Below are 19,687 nucleotides of genomic sequence, written 5' to 3'. Positions count from 1 at the left end.
ACTGCCAGCTTTGAGATCCAGCCATGGCAAGCTCCACACAGTGTTAGCATGTCAAGCGCTGTGATGACTTCAAAACTTTAAGGTGAAGGTTGCTGGCAGAAAGGGCAAGGCCGACAGGTTGTTTACATCTCCATGGAGGCCCTTGACACCTGCTAGAGACCATCCAAAATAGTGAACGTAGCCGGTCGCTTTTTATCCAGATAGCATCTGTGTCTTACATAAGGGGGTAAGTAGCGAACTAAAACTATCTGCAGACGTTCAATGTTTCGTTGGTCTAGGCCTAGAATATCGAGATAATTGCCGGTGATAAGATTCCCTTTCTCGGCGACAGTGAGATCGAAATCGGGAGAATTGCATTTACCGTAACACCCTTCGTAACATTGAACAGGACGACTGTATAGCCTGCATTGCGTAACATTAAAAGAATGTGACTCTTTAAATTCTTATTGAATGATAAGATTGCCATTCTCAATTTTGCACATGCGTATGCGACTATACGTTGAAGAAACAACTGTTATGTAGATATTGCTTATTTATCATATGATTCTTACGTTATTATAATTATTCTTAATGTTTTTCTTTGTCTTACTTTCAGTTTTCGGTAAATCATGTCATACTACCAGGTGAGTAACAATATTAGAAACTAGGCTTTTATAAAGAATACTCAGTCCTTTTTTACTTATGAACTTCTCCTATTGCCTACAGTGCACTTTGTCTACAGTGTTATCTCCATACAGTAATGAACTTAGCCTTGCACCCCCATTGTCAACAAACAAGGAATTATTTTATTGGATTTTATACTTGTAGTTTATTGCATATACGTATATAAACATAATAGAAAATTGATAAAAAAATTACACTTCTCTCAATGAAAAATCCTTATACTTGACATTTGATCAGAATGACAAGATTTCACACTTCTCCCATTGTGCTGTTATTACATGGAAATATAAATATTTGATAATGAAAAATAATTTGTGTCATCTTGGAAGCCACTAGGCCATGAATGACATAGATTTGACCCCAGATGTGAGGCAATTGTAAAATGTCCCACCCTTGTATATCTGATCCATTTGCTGAAGTTGTAGTTGGTCATCTGAGGCAAAGAAGAAAATACGGTTATCATGTCATTTGAAATTTTGTTGTCAAAACTTATAAATAATCATAAACACAATATCTACTAAATATTTTAATCTCTTACTTAGTTCCTCTTATTCTTCTTCTGGGTGTTGATAGGAAATATATTAACAGCACTGTTTTACAAAGCAGCTCACAGGTCTGTCAACAGAGTGTAAAGTAATGATTACATACAAAATACTTTGGATTAGTTCGCAATTAAAATAAGAGTGCATGTTTCACAGTGTAGACAAAGTATGCTAAAAACCAGCTTTACTGTCAGCGATCGGCACTGTAGGCGAATAAAGATGAAAGCATTTATTTCAGTTCCTGATCTTGACATAAACACACTCTAATGCACACCGCTTTACTGGTCGTTGCTGGCTCAGAGTCAGACGATATACATTTATTCTAATCAATTCTAACCTAAACATGTCAACTTTTGTCCTGAGTTAATCTTTTTGAAAACTGCATTGTTTTTTTTGTCATCTTTAATGATTTATTTTTGTGACATTGTGTTTAACAGAGCAACTATCCGAGCTATGGAGGAGGGTATGGGTCTGCGTACCCCCCAAGTTCCGGACCTCCCCCACCCCCAGGTTATGGCGGGGGGTACCAGAGTGCCTACAATGTTAACCAATATCCATATGGAGGTAAGAAAAAACATACATCACTTCTTTCATTCGTTAGAACATCATTTAGGGTCATTTCCTAATGTAAATAAGGCTAAAAATAAATAGTCTTGGTTCTCAGGCACAGCCCGCATCATCATAAAGTCTGCCACACGTTTCGTTTTATTTCCATTTTCTTTTTTTGTAAAAATCTGAATACTTAAAAACAATGTGATCCAATATAGCACAAAGTTATTTCCCTTTACATGCGCACTGCTCTACTGTGTCTCTTGTGTTATGGTAATGGCGGCAATAGGAGTTTGTATGCTTGTTTATGTAGGGAGGCCCTTTCCAAGGTTGATGGTACACAACTGTTTATTTGGTTACATACTAATTTGAACATGCCAAAAAAAAACCCAACTGCCCGCCCACACTTTATTTAAAAAAATCATTGCCTGAGAACCAATTCTTTTATTATTGTTAAGCCTAATTGTTACCAACCATACAATTCCTCTATCTGTTCATTCTTTCAGAGATTTTAGAACAATTGAATAACTTGATCAATTAATGAATAACCTGGTAATTCTCCTTTTAGTATTACCAAATCTGGAAACGACTTTACAAAGATTTGTGGGTCTTGTGTTTAAAGTTTTGCCCTGATTATGTTCTACTGGTTCTGTCAACACTTTATTTATCCCCATGCTGTAGGGTTTCATCATATGCTAAATGTCTGTCACTTTGGGCTTCCTTCAACCTTGATTGAGACACAATGCTACGGCATAACTTAAATAATGTTTAAATACTCACTCACTGACAATCAATTTGTAGGGCATATATCTAGAATGTCATGCCATAGATTATGATTATTTATTACAAAGCTAAATGAATTTATTCATAATATGAAACAAATTAAAACTTTCTGATCTTATGAACTATCAAATGTATTATTCATGTGCAATTAATGTTAAAAATGTTGAGGTATGAAAGGTTTCAGCATGTATCATGTATTATTTGATCATCCATTCATTTCCCATGATGCTCGGTGTGTGGCAGGGGCGTACCAGCAGCAAGGGGCAGTGCCGGGCTTCACGGTGCCGGCTGTACAACAGTGCGCTTACAACAACCAGGCCATGGTGCAACAGGTAAGCCAAGTGCCAATGCTGAGGAATATCAACATTGCACTCCAAAACAAATGTTTCTGTTTTTCTCCGTCACCTGTTCATTAACATCCTCCTGAGGCAAGGGAATTAATTGACTGTAAAAGTCCAGTTTCCACCCTTGCCGAACTAGGCTGGAATTTCTGAGCTCGATCATAGCACCACCTGTGGCTATTACGAGTTATATCCCTTCTATGCCCCTTCTATTGACCAATCAGATTCCACGGTAATCAAATCTATATTGTAATAAAATGGGTCCTAATATCTGTTGATTGCAAATCCTGCAATTGACTGATGTCAATTAGAGCTGGGAGGGGTAACTCGGGTACTCAGGTCAGGTGGGTCTGAATAGGACTCGGGCACCCACAGGACTACCCGGACTCATGGATAGTCACGTGATATATTGTTTAAGGACAAAAACTCACTATAGCTCAGTGGTTACACTAAAAGTCGCTAATGTTTGCATTTCTTCTGACGATGCACACATTCCTTTTGACTTGTTTACGTGTGAGTAGAGATAAAGCTTCAGTCAATTTCAGTGTATGCATGATCTGATTGTTTAATACACATATCTGAATAGTTTTGGCCAGGGCTGCTGTAAAAGAATCCTCTTTCAGACATTTTGTTCCCAACTCTTGAGACTTGAAGTGGGTACCTGGGTAGGGTCGGGTAATAGGGGGTCAGGTACCCAGGTAAATTTGGACTCATCCCAGCCTTAATGTCAATTTCGTATGCAATTTTGTTTGGAATATGTATAGACTCGTTAGCCCAGCCAAAATATATCTCCATAATTCCAGCCTAGTTTGGCAAGATGGAAACTAGATTTTTTAAGCCAAGTGCCAATGCTGAGATCTTTTGCAATGCCTTTATGGCTGACAAGACAAGGATCTTTTAAAACTGTTAATGCAGGGATTTATAGAAGTAAGTGCCCTTGGCAGGCAGAGATTCCACAGGGCACTACTTACATTGAAACCTCATGCATTTCTTCAAGAATAAGTATCTCACCAAAGTTATTGGAATAAATTTCTCCTGTCTCTCTCTACACAGGCGCCAGTCCAGATGGCCCAGCCCACGAGCAACGCTGTCAACAACTTCGACCAACATCTCCAGAACTGGCAGATGCAGCAGCAACAGCGCATGATGGATGTATGTCTACCCAGGTCTAACAACATGCACTCTGCAATATTTTATAACGTTTCAAATAAATTGATGCGTTCCTTACTCTCAAGACTTTAATTGGAATTTACCGACATCACTGATTATGCAATGTTTTTTTATTATTTGGATTATTTTTAGAAGGCCTTGTTGATGTCAATGTTGATATTTTTATGGATTATTTCTATTGGTTTTAGATGATGGAGGAAAGGTTTAGAAGGGTAAGTTGATATTATATTGGTTGTACTTTTTCTAATCATGCAAATAGCAGCACCATAGATTGATGCATATTTATAGAGATAATTGAGAGTTTTGGACAATGTATCTCCCTGTCTACACACTTAAGTTTTAAAACATGTTTTACTTTATAAATGCTGAACATACAGACCCTTACTCACAGAAACATGGGGCACTGACTTCTCATTCCACTGAGAGCATGATGTGATGTATCAGGCCTGACAATGCAGCCCCTCTCCTGGAGACTGGTTCCCAGCTGTATTTGCACTGTGGAATCTTTATGATCTGTACTGACCGAGTCAGTTGCATCCTGTATTATTTACTTAAGTGTGAACATGGTGAAAGACTGAGTTTTCCGAAGTTGAGGAAAGTGATATTTTCATTGCAGTGAACATAACCATTGATATTTCCCTGCAGTGAACATAACACTTAATATTTCACTGCTTTGAACATAACACTTTGACAGAATTATTATCATACAAGAGTGACCTCCCCTCAAATTGTAACTGGCCCGTTCACAAGCTGTTGAATTCCTTTGTACGTTAGTTTCACACTGACAAGGCAAAATAAGGAAGGATGGTCATTTATGGACTCAATATCGCCTCATGGCATTTGTTATTATCTGGAAAATGTTTCATTATAAACTGTAAATTTCTCATTTAACTCGTCAATCGAGACCGTTCATTTCGCACAGTGCCATTTTTGTTTCGCTTCCAACAGAGGTCTCGAAGTTTTCAAGAATATTTTTTGTTAAAGTTGATTTTGTATATAATCATATCAATATGTATGATACAGAATTTTCGTGACCCTAAATATTTTTTGTTGCTTTTGTTTATATTTTAAACTGCATTTTTAGTCGCAAATACAAGGGGTGGTGACCCGTCCCTGTGTGTTAGGTTGGGAGAATTTACGTTTCAAGATTTTACGTTTGTAATGAAATACAGTATTTAATTTTCCAGTAGACCACAACACAAAAAGTATATAACAAATAGGATATTCCATGTGTCAAGTGAAATATCATGTTTCTCTCATCTCGTGACTGGGTGAAAGGAGATATTTTATCTAAATATATATATTTTATATAAATATCTCCTTTATCCTCGTCACTCGATGAGAAAAACATGATCTTTCTCTCGACACATGAAATATCCTCTATATATCCTTCTATTTTCACTGAAAGTCCTGTGATAGTGCTGGGTTGTGATATTTCAGTGCAAGGTTATGAATTTCGTACCTCAGTAACCGTGATTCCCAATGAAGATAGAAATGTAACACAAAATCTAAATCATATTTGCAAATGAGGTCTTGTGCCTTAAAGGGACACTTGTGTATGTCCAACACAGAAACTGTGAAGAATGTCTATCATCCTATTCGTGTCAGTCAGCTGTGTGGCAAGTAGTATTTAAAGCCTGCAACAAGTCGACCATGTACTATTGAGACTTTCCCCCCCAAAGTGTTGGACACCTGAATATAGCATTCTTTCCTTGAGAAAATCCTCAAATGAAAAATATATTCATAACAGTTAAGAGGTTCCAAAGTGCAAATCATTAAGAAAAATTAACAGGAAAGATATGTATAGGTCATAGTGTACTTTTTTAAATACAAATTCTTTTTATTTTGTTTGCAGCTGGAGGAGATGCAGTCAAAGGGTGAGGAGATCAGCAAGGAGGAGGAACAGGAGGTGGAGAAGGCTAAGGCAGTGAGTATGCTGAGTTATAGATGTAGGATAAAACATGTCAGAGGGTTTTTATGAGATTTAAAACCCAAATCCAAGGGATAAAACAGAGAGGCATATCCCAGAGGTTTTATCCATAGGATGAGGGTTTTAAATTGCATAAAAACCAAGGGTAAGTGTTATATCTAACTTATAAATAAAATAAAAAAGAATCTTAAAACAACACTTATCAAAAATTTTATGTTTCAAATATATTTTCCATGAACCTTAGGAAACAGGCATTAAATATCTGTTGTTGGTGTACAGCTACTTGAAAAAGACATTCTTAACAGCATTGTGATTTATCAGCGCCCCTGTAGCGTGGTGGTACACTCACTGGGCTACAGATACGAAGAATGAGTGTTTGATTCGTGGGAATATAAAAAAACCATTTTCATTTGATTTTCAATTTCATAACATTATGTTCAAATGCAAAATAAATATCTAGGGAGAAACATTCATATGTTAAAATATAAACAGAAGTTGAATTAATAAAATCCCTGGGATATTATATAAAATCCAAGCGATATTATAACATATTATACAGCAAATATTCCCGGGATATTTTCTAAAATCTTGGGTACATTACAACATCCATGTTTATGAGATTTAACCCGACTGGAGAACAATAGGATGACGTCACCGGAGGTTTATTTAAAAGGGGCCAGCCAGTTGATCCATCCTCTTGTGTCAGACACAGCAGCAAGGAGAATTTAATACTTATTACATTTTATGTTTGCAACAATGTGGCAACGACATGATTGTGGTTGCAGGGCGACATCAAGGAACTGATGAAGACCAAGTTTATTGATGAGTTGATGCGTCGTGAGGCTGTCAGTGGCACGTTTGAGATGACTGAGGGGACTGTGAGACCCTTCATGACCTACCCAGCAGAGGACCCCGTTGTACAGTACTACAATGCTGAACGCAGCACCGACCTGACAGACAAGCCCTGGGACCCCGAGGCCGACTGTGAATACCTCAGGAAGGGAATGAAGGGATTAGGTGAGGAATATCAACATTCCACTCCCCTTCTGTTTTTCTCTTCACCTGTTTTTTAACATCCTCCAGAGGCAAGGTAGATAACTGACTGTAAAAGTCCAGTTTCCACCCTTGCCGAACTAGGCTGGAATTTCTGGGCTTGACCGTAGCGCCATCAGTGCCTATTACGAGTTATGTCCCTTCTATGTCTCTCCTATTGACCAAACAGATTCCATGATAATCAATATCTGTATTGTAATAAGTGCATCAAATCATGTGAGCATGAGATTTGGAAAATATCTGTTATTTGCAAATCCTGCAATTGACGGATATCTGCACTGCAGTTTACGAACCGGATGTCATTTTCATGCATAGACTTATTAGACTTGTTAGCCCAGCCAAAATATACACAGTTGGTTTTGAATGACATGAGCTGGACTGCCAATTTGCTAAGCTTAGTCCTCCTTTGATATGAATGTTTCCTTCCCTGTTCATGAGATGTCAGGATTTATTTAGACCCGTGAAGATCCAGGGTAGAATAGGTCTTCAGCAACCCAGGCTTGCCGTGAAAGGTGACTATGCTTGTCGTAAGAGGTGATTAACGGGATCGGTTGGTCAGACTCACTGACTTGGTTGAAGCATGTCACCGTATCCTAATAGCGTCGATCCATTCTCATGATATAAATCTCTGGATTGTCTGGTCCAGGTTCAGTTATTTACGGACAGCCGTCATATAGCTGGAATATCGCTGAGTGCTGCGTCAAACAACAAACAAACTAACAAACAAACAATTTATTTAAACTACTTGGCAAATCAAACCTGTGAGGCAGCCATGAGCGGCTTACTTTGGAACACGCAATATGTTTTGACCAGGATCACTTAGGGACCACTACTTCAACTTGTATGTAAAATTGCCTTTTGATTTATTTTGTCCAAGAAATTTCATTGGTTATTGTGAGGATACCATCGGAAATAAAGATAATGTTTGGAAATATATGTCAGCAGGTATACTGAGACTGTTTCGGTTGCAGATGCATTTGCTGAGAACATGTACGATCAGTGTGGCATTCTCCATCATATAGCAAGAAGATGTCAATGTTGTGCCTTGGCTAAAAATACCGTCAAACACCATTGTGTCGATCTTTGATGTGTCAAACTTACGGTTGTCTCAAAGTAAAAGCTTTGTCCCTGCATATTCCTTCTTTATTCATCATTATTTAACATCTGATGTGTCGAATTGGATGTGTCGAGGGTACGGTTGTCATGAAATCATTTTCCAGTCCCAAACATGTAATTCCAGCACATATTTACTCTGATAAGTCAACATTTATTTATTTCCTTGTATGTTGTCGCATGTGTTTTGTGTTATTCATTCTTCATGCCAAAGTAGACACAATTTATGGATGACAACTTCTTTATTTTGCTGAAAGGCGATGTTCGGTATAGATCCATATACCGTTGTCAAGCAAGGCTGAATAAGGAACATGGTACAAAATATATACAGTAAATGGAGGATTAACAGTAACAAGAATTGCATACATGAGGATCTATACCAAATGTCACCTTTGCAGTAAAATACAAAAGTTGTTATCCATATATTGTGTCTACTTTGTCATCTGTCAACTTCTAAGAAATGCCTTTCTAACCATTCATTCTTCATCAGTAAATGTATGTCAAATTCAGTTTTCGATTGTTTCAAACCTTGGATAACTCAAAGTATTTACATTGGTCCCTTCAACTTCGACACAACGGTGTTTGACTGTACACAATGTATTGTGACCAATGTGATGTTCAATGTATGGTGCCTACGACAGGTACTGACGAGGATGCTGTCACCCACGTCGTGGCCACACGGTGCAACCAGCAGAGACAGAAGCTCAAGACCATGTACAAGACCATGTATGGACGGGTCAGTGACTTTCACAGTGTCCAGTCGGGCTGGGACGGGTAACTCGGGTACTCGGGTCGGGTGGGTCCTGAGTAGGTCTCGGGTACCTACACGACTCCCCGGACCCGTGGTTACTCACGTGGTTAGTCATGTGATATATTGTTTAATGACATTACCAATAGTATTCCATGGTTACACTACAAGTATAGCTTATGTTCACATTTCTTTCTGACCATGCAAGCATTCGTTCTGACTGTTATATGTTAGAGTAAGGATAAAGCATCTATCAACTTTAGTGTACACATGATCTGATCATCTGATACATGTATCTAAATGGTTTTTGCCAGGACTGCGGTAAAACAATTCCCATTTGGACATTTTGTACCCAACTCTTGAGACCTATAGCATGCCACATTTATCCAGGTACTAGTATCTGCTCAAATGGGGTTTATTTGTTTCCCAACCTGTGGATTCGTACATATTCCAGTTATCATTTTCAACTCCCTGGGGAGTATACAACCAAAGCTGCCTTTGGGAGCAAGAGGGTATTTTCATCCACCTCCCATATCGGGTACCCATTCTCTGCTGAATGAAACATGCTGGGAATGGTGCCTGCTTGGCAAACATGCCCAACACGGAACACAGGCTATCAAACGTGGTGTCTCCCTCTGAGGCTTTGTTTGAGATGATCTGTGAATGGAAACCTGCCATCCTAATTTGCAGCTGGGGTTGAATTGATACTCCCCAGGGAGCTGATAATGATGTTGCGGGAGATTATGTCATGCCTCTGTGGGGTTGAGTGTTCCACTTTGTGCAAGGCCTGTAGACATTATAGTTGTTATTGTTGTGTTGCAGGATCTGATCGAGGATGTCCACAGCGAGCTGAGTGGGGACTACCGGGAGTCGGTGATGGCGTGTTTCGTGGACCCTGCCCGCTACGATGCTTGGTGTGTGAAGGAGGCCATCTATGTAAGCGGGCGAGTTGAAGATATCACCTCAATATAGCAACAGTTATCTACAGCTCATGATATTGTTTAGTTCAGTGAGGTTGTTTTTTACACACCCTTTTATAACACCCCCTCATAGCACCCCCTTATAACACCCCCTCATAGCACACCCTCATAGCACCCCTCATAGCACCCCCTCATAGCATCCCCTCATAGCACCCCCTCATAGCACCCCCTCATAGCCCTCATAGCACACCCTCATAGCACCTCTCATAGCACACCCTCATAGCACACCTCATAGCACACCTCATAGCACCCCCTCATAGCACCCCTCATAGCACCCCCTCATAGCATCCCCTCATAGCACACCCTCATAGCACACCTCATAGCACACCTCATAGCACCCCCTCATAGCACCCCCTCATAGCACACCTCATAGCACCCCCTCATAGCACCCCCTCATAGCACCCCCTCATAGCACCCCTCATAGCACCCCCTCATAGCACCCCCTCATAGCATCCCCTCATAGCACCCCCTCATAGCACCCCCTCATAGCCCTCATAGCACCCCTCATAGCACCCCCTCATAGCACCCCCTCATAGCCCTCATAGCACCCCTCATAGCCCTCATAGCACCCCTCATAGCACCCCTCATATCACACCCTCGTAGCACCCCCTCATAGCACCCCTCATAGCACACCCTCGTAGCACCCCCTCATAGCCAATGACATCTCCCGTATCTCTGTATGACATGATATCACATACCTGTATTACATGACATCCCTCCTATACCTGTATTACATGACATACCCCATATACCTGTATTACATGACATCCCTCATATACCTGTAATACATGACATCCCTCATATACCTGTATTTCATGACATCCCTCATATACCTGTATTACATGACATCCCCCATATACCTGTATTACATGACATCCCCGATACATCTGTCTGACAGGACATCCCATACAGTGCATGACAATCAAGGCAAGTATTTCAATGGTTCTTCATGTATACACATTCAGGGCCTGGGAACTGATGAGGCTACACTGATTGAGGTGCTGATGACTCGCACAAACCGACAGATTGCGGAGATGAAAAATGTATATGGCGATGGTAAGTATATTTTGTAAAACATTAATGTAGCAAGATGCACAATGTCATTTCAAACATGATACATGGCCCGTGGCTATCAGGGACTACAACATGTGTCGAGAAAGGAAGTCAAATTGTCGAAATATACAAAAATGTTCGACTGAAACTGTATCATGTTTGTCCTTCCTGAAAAATATGTCATATACTCAACAACAAAAGTTCCTGTGACACCAATAATTTAGTGTATTTTTCAAACAAGTAAAGTTTGGTTTTCAATATTGTAGTACATGTATGGAATCAAGTCACAAAAATGCAACTGCTACAGAAAAGCATGCAGTCCATGCAAAAGTTGACTTTTATGCAAGCTCCATGCATTTCACTACCCAAGAATGGGTATAAAAACATGTGTATTAATGGGATTCCATATGCATTGTTTAGCATCGTGCTGACAACCACTCAGAAAAACAACAAAATTATGCAGTTATTCAACATTACGAAATGCCACGCCTGTCCGAAAATGAGTGTCTGTGAGCCATTGGTATGCTTGAAGCAGGATCGAGTCAACATGATGTTGCAAGACAATTTAACGTCCACAGAAACACCATTTGGTGTTTATGGCAACGTTGGCAACAGACGAATGCAGTCAGAGACCATACTCGGAGTGGCAGGCCACGTCTAACCAATAATCGACAAGACAACTGGATTCGAACAACACGCCTACGAAATCAATTCCAGCCAGCAACAGTGACTGCAAGAAGCATCCCTGGCCTTCGACGAATATCTTCACAAACCGTACGTATGTGCAGGGACTGTCGCCAGAAGACCAGCCAGACGTCCCATTTTGACAGGAAACCACTGTCAAGCACGTCTACAGTGGTGCAGACTGCGTCTACGCTGGACGGCCATGCAGTGGGGACAAGTTCTATTCACTGACGAGTCTCGATTTCACCTCAGCCACAGCGATGGACGGAGTCAAGTGTACCGATGTTGAGGTGAACGTTACGTCAATCATTTTGTCATGGAACAAGATTGGTTCGGGGGCAGCAGCGTTTTGGTATAGGGTGGGATAACAGCAAGACAGAGGACCCGTTTCATGGTGGTAGAGGGAAATCTCAATGGACAGCACTACCCCGACGAGACCATCGGCCCTGTTGTTCTACCATTTTTGCGTCGTCATGGCCCAGGCATTACCTTTCAACATGACAATGCCCAGCCTCATATTGCTCGACTTGTTCAGGATTCTCTTCAACAAAACAACGTGAATGTCATCCCCTGGCCGGCTTGCTCCCCTGATCTCTCACCAATCGAGCACATGTGGGATGAGATGGATCGGCGCCTTCGACATCAACCACGTGTTCCACAAACACTCCAGGAACTTCGTAACATGCTCCAGCAGATATGGACAGATATCCCACAGGACTTTGTGTGATGCCTGGTCCATTCCATGAGATGAAGATATGTTGCTTGCATCACAACCAGAGGTGGACACACACGCTTTTGATTTGTAAATTGACATTTTGGCATGTTCATGTTTTTTATGAAATCCCGCATTTTCTGAAGTCAGTATGGCAAATTAAACCATTTGAACACTTACAGGAGTCTTTTATCTGTTGCAAACCGAAATTGTTTCCGATTTGGTAAAATACATAACTTTGCATTAAATCTTATTCAATGTCACAGGAACTTTTATTGTTCAGTATATTTTGAAATAATTTCATATTTTTAACTGAAGCCGCTTTCACACTTATATAATGCAAAGTTGTGCAGTTAAATACAATTGACACTGACCTTGACCCACATTGTGTGTATGTTTCAGTGGCTAGCCCCAATCGCAAAGTCAATGATACCCTGATTGAAAAGGACATTGAGGATGACACCAGCGGAGACTTCAAACGCCTGCTGATATCTGCCTCCCAGGTCAGTTTATGTATAGATTGGTGGTTTCACTGTTTCACTGTTTCACTGTTTGTGGATGTAGAATGTTCTGGGTGGCAGTATAGCATGACAATAAGGGAGCAACCATTTCATTTTGCCAGGATTTTTCTTAAAAAATAAACGAGCCTGTTTTACTGAAATAAAATACATACAGCTGTTGGAAGAAAATATAATGTGTCGGTCCAGTTCTTTAATTTATATTCATTGAAATAAATATGATTGAGAACCTGTAATGTTCGTAAAATAATTGAGTTCCCAAACATAAAAATCAAATGGTTGCTCCCTCAGTGTCATGAATTTTAGCGTGTTATGGGTTACTGAAATCTTATATATTTTACTATATATACCGTATTCGACATAATAAGCGCTCCGCTCTAATAAGCGCCCATGCCGATATTTGTTAATATATTGGCTAGTGAGCAATCCCAGTTAGCACCCCTTCCGATCGATCAATGTACACAAGACTTATTTATTTATGTATAATACGCACTCATGTGTTATATGCACCCTTAATTATGGGCAATTAAATTCTGGAAAAATATATGTGTCGTAGATGAAAATTTCAGGCTGTCAGCATAAACCACGAAATTTATCTTTCAACTCTGTTTTCTTTTCACCAAAATACCATTCTAATAAGAGCCCCCTAATTCTAATTTTGAGAGCGCCCTGGGCGCTTATTACGTCGAATACGGTATTTAAAATATATTAAACTCACAAGGGTTAAGGTCACAGTATGTTCAGTACAGTACTTAGGTACACAAGGGTTTAGGTCACAGTATGTTCAGTACAGTACTTATGTACACAAGGGTTTAGGTCATAGTATGTTCAGTACAGTACTTAGGTACACAAGGGTTTAGGTCACAGTATGTTCAGTACAGTTCTTAGGTACACAAGGGTTTAGGTCATAGTATGTTCAGTACAGTACTTGTGTACACAAGGGTTTAGGTCATAGTATGTTCAGTACAGTACTTATGTACACAAGGGTTTAGGTCATAGTATGTTCAATACAGTACTTAGGTACACAAGGGTTTAGGTCATAGTATGTTCAGTACAGTACATAGTAACACAAGGGTTTAGGTCACAGTATGTTCAGTACAGTACTTATGTACACAAGGGTTTAGGTCATAGTATGTTCAGTACAGTACTTATGTACACAAGGGTTTAGGTCACAGTATGTTCAGTACAGTACTTATGTACACAAGGGTTTAGGTCATAGTATGTTCAGTACAGTACTTATGTACACAAGGGTTTAGGTCACAGTATGTTCAGTACAGTACTTGGGTACACAAGGGTTTAGGTCGAAGTATGTTCAATACAGTACTTATGTACACAAGGGTTTAGGTAAAAGTATGTTCAGTACAGTACTTGGGTACACAAGGGTTTAGGTCGAAGTATGTTCAATACAGTACTTGGGTACACAAGGGTTTAGGTCACAGTATGTTCAATACAGTACTTATGTACACAAGGGTTTAGGTAAACGTATGTTCAATACAGTACTTATGTACACAAGGGTTTAGGTCGAAGTATGTTCAATACAGTACTTATGTACACAAGGGTTTAGGTAAAAGTATGTTCAATAAAGTACTTGGGTACACAAGGATTTAGGTCGAAGTATGTTCAATACAGTACTTATGTACACAAGGGTTTAGGTCGAAGTATGTTCAATACAGTACTTATGTACACAAGGGTTTAGGTCACAGTATGTTCAGTACAGTACTTGGGTACACAAGGGTTTAGGTCACAGTATGTTCAATACAGTACTTATGTTACTGATGGTCTAAAGGGGTGGTGAGGTGGCCTAGTGGGCATCATGAACTGGCACAGGAAGATCAAGGCCTAGGTTTGAATCCCCACATGAGTACATGTCTTACACACTCATTACGAGTGGTGGGACTATACACTGATACATCGGTAGATCGCGATATTTTACTTCCCGATACAAGTATCGCACACTTGGTACAAAATATCAATTCATACCTTAAATGTTTACTTTAATGGCTATTACACCAAACACTAATTAGTAGTGATAATTAGCAGTGAGAAAGTCCTACTTGACACTGACAACTGTAAATTGTCAGTAACCAGGTATTTGACTATCCTGTCTATGAAAAAGATGGCTTACACACCACGGATAAGAGCAGTTACAAGTATCGTGATACGTATCGGATCGTAAACAAGGTAGCGTGATACGTATTGGATCACACAGTTGGTGTATTGTCCCAGCCCTACTCATTACGATGTTGTTCTTGATCTGTGAGAGGAATGGTGTTCCCCGGTGATTAAGGACTTTGTAGTTTGTTGCCGAGGTTTGACTGGAAGGCTGTTTCAGGGCAATCGGTACGAGATCAGCCGGGACAGCCTGGAGGCAGCTGTGGAGGAGGTCGTCGTCGATGACCATGCGACCGGGATGTTCCAGGTGAACTATGCGAAGCTGTGTGACATGGAGAAGGCGAGGAGAGATGCCCAGCTGTTGTTCAAGGCTGGAGAAGACCGGTGGGGCACAGACGAGGAGACCTTCAACAGGATCTTCTCCACCAGAGATTACTACACCATGAGAACAATCTACAATGAGTATGTCAAGGTGAGTGTATGTACAAGTAGGTCAAGGTCAGTGTATGTATAATGAGTAGTTCAAGGTCAGTGTATTTCCAACAAGTGGGTCAAGGTGAGTGTATGTGGGAGTAGGTCAAGGTCAGTGCATGTATAATGAGTAGTTCAAGGTCAGTGTATGTCTGATATGAAGAATATAATGTACCCTTCCTAGGTATACATAAGTTTGTTGCAATCAATCTCAAAAGGTTGTCCAGTTTCACACGCATATTATCCATATTTTATCTCTTCTTGTTTCCATGACTCACTCCCCTGACATAAAATCATACTTCCTTTTGCAGATCACACAAAGAGACATTTTGAACTCAGTTGATCGTGAGACGTCTGGGAACTTCAGGAAGGGGCTGTATGCTGTTGGTAGGTCGTCAACCATTTACTGAACATTTACACAGCAAAACTTCCCAAGGAATGCTTTATTATGAAGAAGTAGGTTTTTTGCTGCTTTGAACAGTATTTCAGGTATATCACATGTCAGAATAATGTGTGCGGAAAGCCAAAATTAATTCAGATCGTAGATGTTTACCACGTTGGTGAGACACAGGATGGATCATAATCAGAGAGATTCTTGGATTCAAACTCACAATCAGCATATTCAGGCACAGCTAAGGGAGGCAACTCTTTAAAAATAATTGGACCACTGTTCATATAAAGCACTATGTCTGTGTCACCGTGAACCTGCTCAGCAATATTGATAGTTTGAAAAAAACAAAAAAACACTTTAAGATCTTTGTTTGTGATACATTCTTGGTACAAAAACTTAATAACAAACAAGAAATTCCCTTGTGTTTCTCAGCAATGAACATCCGCTGTCGACCGATGTACTTTGCGGAGAAGTTGAGAGATGCCATGAAAGGACTTGGTACGGCAGATAAAACTCTCATCAGGATCATCATCTCCCGGTCCGAGGTACGCACATGTTGCAGTTTCCATTTGAACGAGAATTCATGGAATATTGACAGTTTTCATCAAGCATTTGAATTCAAGACTAGACCAGTTTTGTTGTTGTTTTACAGACTTTCTTGGTCAGTGTGCCTAGAGGCAGAAGGCAAATTAGAGGAATTATTTTCATTGAACAAAAGCATTTTTTAAATTTTCTTATTACCGTATTTAATGAAATAATTAATAAAAAAAATGCATTGATATTTCAATGGGAATCTTTCATGAATTATTTGTTTGAAGTGATGTTTCTTTTGCAGTTCAGTATAGGCTGAAAAAATGATTGTCTTGGTTCTCAGGCACCACCTGCATCATCATTCAGTCTGCCAGATATTTCGTTTTTATTTCCATTTTCAAAAGAAATTTTAAAAATCCCAATACTTAAAAGAATTGCGATCAAATATAGCAAGGCGTTTCTTCCCTTTACATGTGCACTGCTTTACTGTGCACCTTGTGTAATGGTCCTTTATGTAGGGAGGTTGATGGTACACAACTGTTTACTTAGTATATACTAAGTTTGAACAAGCAACAACAAAAATACCATCACCCACCCACACTTTTTTTTTTAAAAGTCATTGCCTGAGAACCAGTTATTTTATTTTTTAAGCCATATTTGCATTATGTTAGCCTTGTAATGGTTGATATTTCCATTTCCAAGTGTGGCCTAAAAAGAAACGTTTTAATAGCCTAAACAATGTGAAGAGTATGACATTATAAATACTGTTTTACAGTTCATACCCTGTGCATTTTCAGATTGATATGGTTCAGATAAAGGAGTGTTTCCTTCAGCTCACGAAGCAGACTCTGTGGAACTGGCTCAAGGACGACTGTAGCGGAGACTACAAGAAGTTGCTCCAGGCAGTGGTTGGTCGGAACTAGGTCAAGGTCATGATATAGGAATTTGATACAAGGTCATGGCAACTCATTTTGATCATGAGGTCAAGGTCATTACATCTGCATTCAAACAAGGTCAAGGTCACCTAATCTGTATCCATACAAGGTCAAGGTTTATGTCATTTCTCAGAACACAGAAACAATGCTATAATGACGTGATTGGAATGCAGCAATGCAAATTGAGACAAAATTGCAAATGAACAAAGAGTAAACTGTATTTATTTGTTGATGCAATATGCTTTTTCAGCTGGACAAATAGGAAAGTGAGATGCATGTAATGAATTATCTGTGTTTTCATACCGGGTAACATACAGTATACTATTCTATGAATGTAAAACAATAATGTATATTCACGGATGACCAACCCTAAACAGGGTTTAGAAATGCACTGTTGCCACTGATATCAGGATAATTGCTTGTTCAGAAAAACATTTTTGGATGTCTGTTTTAATTAATTGTTATTCATATTATTTGATGACATGGATCACTGTCATCAAATATTTAACATTGTTTCGTTGAACGACTGAAAGGGTTTTATTTTTGTTATTCAAGTGTTGACTCTATATACAATAGAGGTTTGTTGAAAAAATGTTATTCTATAGGACATTTTGTTTCTATGTTCTGTACAGGGTAGGTAGCAAATTGATTAACTTAAATGTTAATGACACATAGTATAGAGCTAATATTAGGTTAAATATCTTCAGATCATTGCAGGCTGCTTGATCGAAGTGTGATTCCCATACACTGTATTTTCAGTAGGAGATGAATCAGGAATTCATGTCATATCTTAAAGCCTGTATGGGTTATGACCTTGAATCTGATGTTTGTCTCATGACCATGTTACCACTCAGATAGCCTGTAAAGCCGTTTTAACCATAATTATGACCTGGCTCTTACAAATATGATAACTATACCGACAGAGCTCCACGATGCCTTCAGACAAGAGCAGTGCAGGTGGAATGGATTAGCAATATGTCCAATGAACTCGCTGTAATGACAGAGTATGGTGACCATATAGCTTAGATAGATCTTTCTTACAATAATGTACCCGGTACCTTTTAATTATACATGATAGAAAACTTCTTATTAGTTGCTTGAATTCTTAATCTACGGTACATTCTTGGGGTTCAAACATCACCTGTCTGAATAATTATTCTTGAGTATTTTCTTGGAGGTTGAACATCACCTGTCTGAACATTTCTTCAACAGTATATTCTTGGAAGTTAAACATTATGCCTAAGTACTTATTCGGCAGTAAATTCTTGGGGGTTAAACATCACCTGTCTGAATATTTATTCAATAGTATTTTCTTGGAGGTTAAACATCACCTGTCTGAATATTTATTCTATAGTATTTTCTTGGAGGTTAAACATCACCTGTCTGAATATTTATTCTGTAGTATATTCTTGGAGGTTAAACATCACCTGTGTCAATATTTATTCTGTAGTATATTCTTGGAGGTTAAACATCACCTATGTCAATATTTATTCTTTAGTATTTTCTTGGAGGTTAAACATCACCTGTCTCAATATTTATTCTGTAGTATTTTCTTGGAGGTTAAACATCACCTGTCTGAAAACTTATTCTACAGTACAATGTCGGAGGTTAAACATCACCTCTCTGAATATCTATATACCAGGACTAGGGCCATCTTTAGCACAGCTGAAGACTTGGGGGCAGTGGTCTAGCCTAGATGTTAAAGCGTTTGCTTGTCAGGCCAAAGACCCTGTTTTGATTCCCAACATGCTATTACAATGTGGGAAACCATTGCTGGTGTCTCCCGCCCTAATACTGCTGAAAGCTGTGAAAACCAAACTCATGCAGTCACTGATACACTTTGTATCATGGAAATGAACCTCATGTGTCTATTACTGCCAACAAAGCAATAACTATTTTGTTCTCCTTCCAAATCTTTGCGTGTTTTGTAAATGTTCAAATGAAATGTCTCCTTTGTATCTTTGTTTCATTTTCTAATGGAATCTGATCAATAAAATCATTAATGTTCTTACACCTGATGTCTGTTTGTCTGCTTTACTGTAGATAATGTAAATGATTTACTGTAGAGGACAGTCATCAGAGGACACCGATATGATTTTGAGGTTTTTGCTCAAGATACCTGGTAATAGCAGGAGTGGGATGAATTACCCATGAAAGTTTCATATGATTGTTGATCATAAGTGGATGTATTGATACAAACCTAAAAAAGATAATTGGTTCTCAGGCACCGCCTGCATCATCATAATGTCTGCCACACGTTAATACTAATACTTAAAAACAATGTGAACCAATATAGCGCGCAGTTACTTCCCTTTACAGGCGCACTGCTTCACTGCGCATCTCATGTTATGGTCATGGCGGCAATAGGAGTTTCTTACACACCTGTGGGCGAGAAACCAATTTGAGAT

General features: G+C 39.3%; 1 protein-coding gene across 1 annotated transcript; it reads left to right on the top strand.

Annotated features, from left to right (window-relative positions):
* The first annotated feature begins 71 nt into the window (after positions 1-71).
* Positions 72-19,290, top strand: LOC124110845 (annexin-B12-like). The gene is made up of 16 exons (XM_046470296.2): positions 72-226; positions 596-623; positions 1,643-1,769; positions 2,781-2,869; positions 3,932-4,030; positions 4,237-4,260; positions 5,904-5,975; positions 6,764-6,995; positions 8,786-8,880; positions 9,715-9,828; positions 10,838-10,928; positions 12,724-12,824; positions 15,172-15,423; positions 15,734-15,809; positions 16,246-16,358; positions 17,142-19,290. Exons 2-16 carry the CDS (start codon positions 609-611, stop codon positions 17,265-17,267), a joined length of 1,626 nt encoding a protein of 541 aa, XP_046326252.1. The 5' UTR covers positions 72-226; positions 596-608; the 3' UTR covers positions 17,268-19,290.
* The last annotated feature ends 397 nt before the right edge of the window (positions 19,291-19,687 follow it).

This window comes from Haliotis rufescens, unplaced genomic scaffold (genome assembly GCF_023055435.1).
Source record: "Haliotis rufescens isolate VD_foot unplaced genomic scaffold, xgHalRufe1.0.p SCAF_62, whole genome shotgun sequence".
NCBI lineage: Eukaryota > Metazoa > Mollusca > Gastropoda > Lepetellida > Haliotidae > Haliotis > Haliotis rufescens.
The sequence above is the reverse complement of the archived record's forward strand: the minus strand, read 5'-3'. Positions and strand labels throughout refer to the sequence as shown.

Coding starts and splice junctions, on each gene's coding strand:
- LOC124110845 (XM_046470296.2), top strand. Junction 5,976..6,763: donor AGGTGGAGAAGGCTAAGGCA/GTGAGTATGCTG, acceptor TTGTGGTTGCAG/GGCGACATCAAGGAACTGAT. Junction 12,825..15,171: donor TGCTGATATCTGCCTCCCAG/GTCAGTTTATGT, acceptor AGGCTGTTTCAG/GGCAATCGGTACGAGATCAG.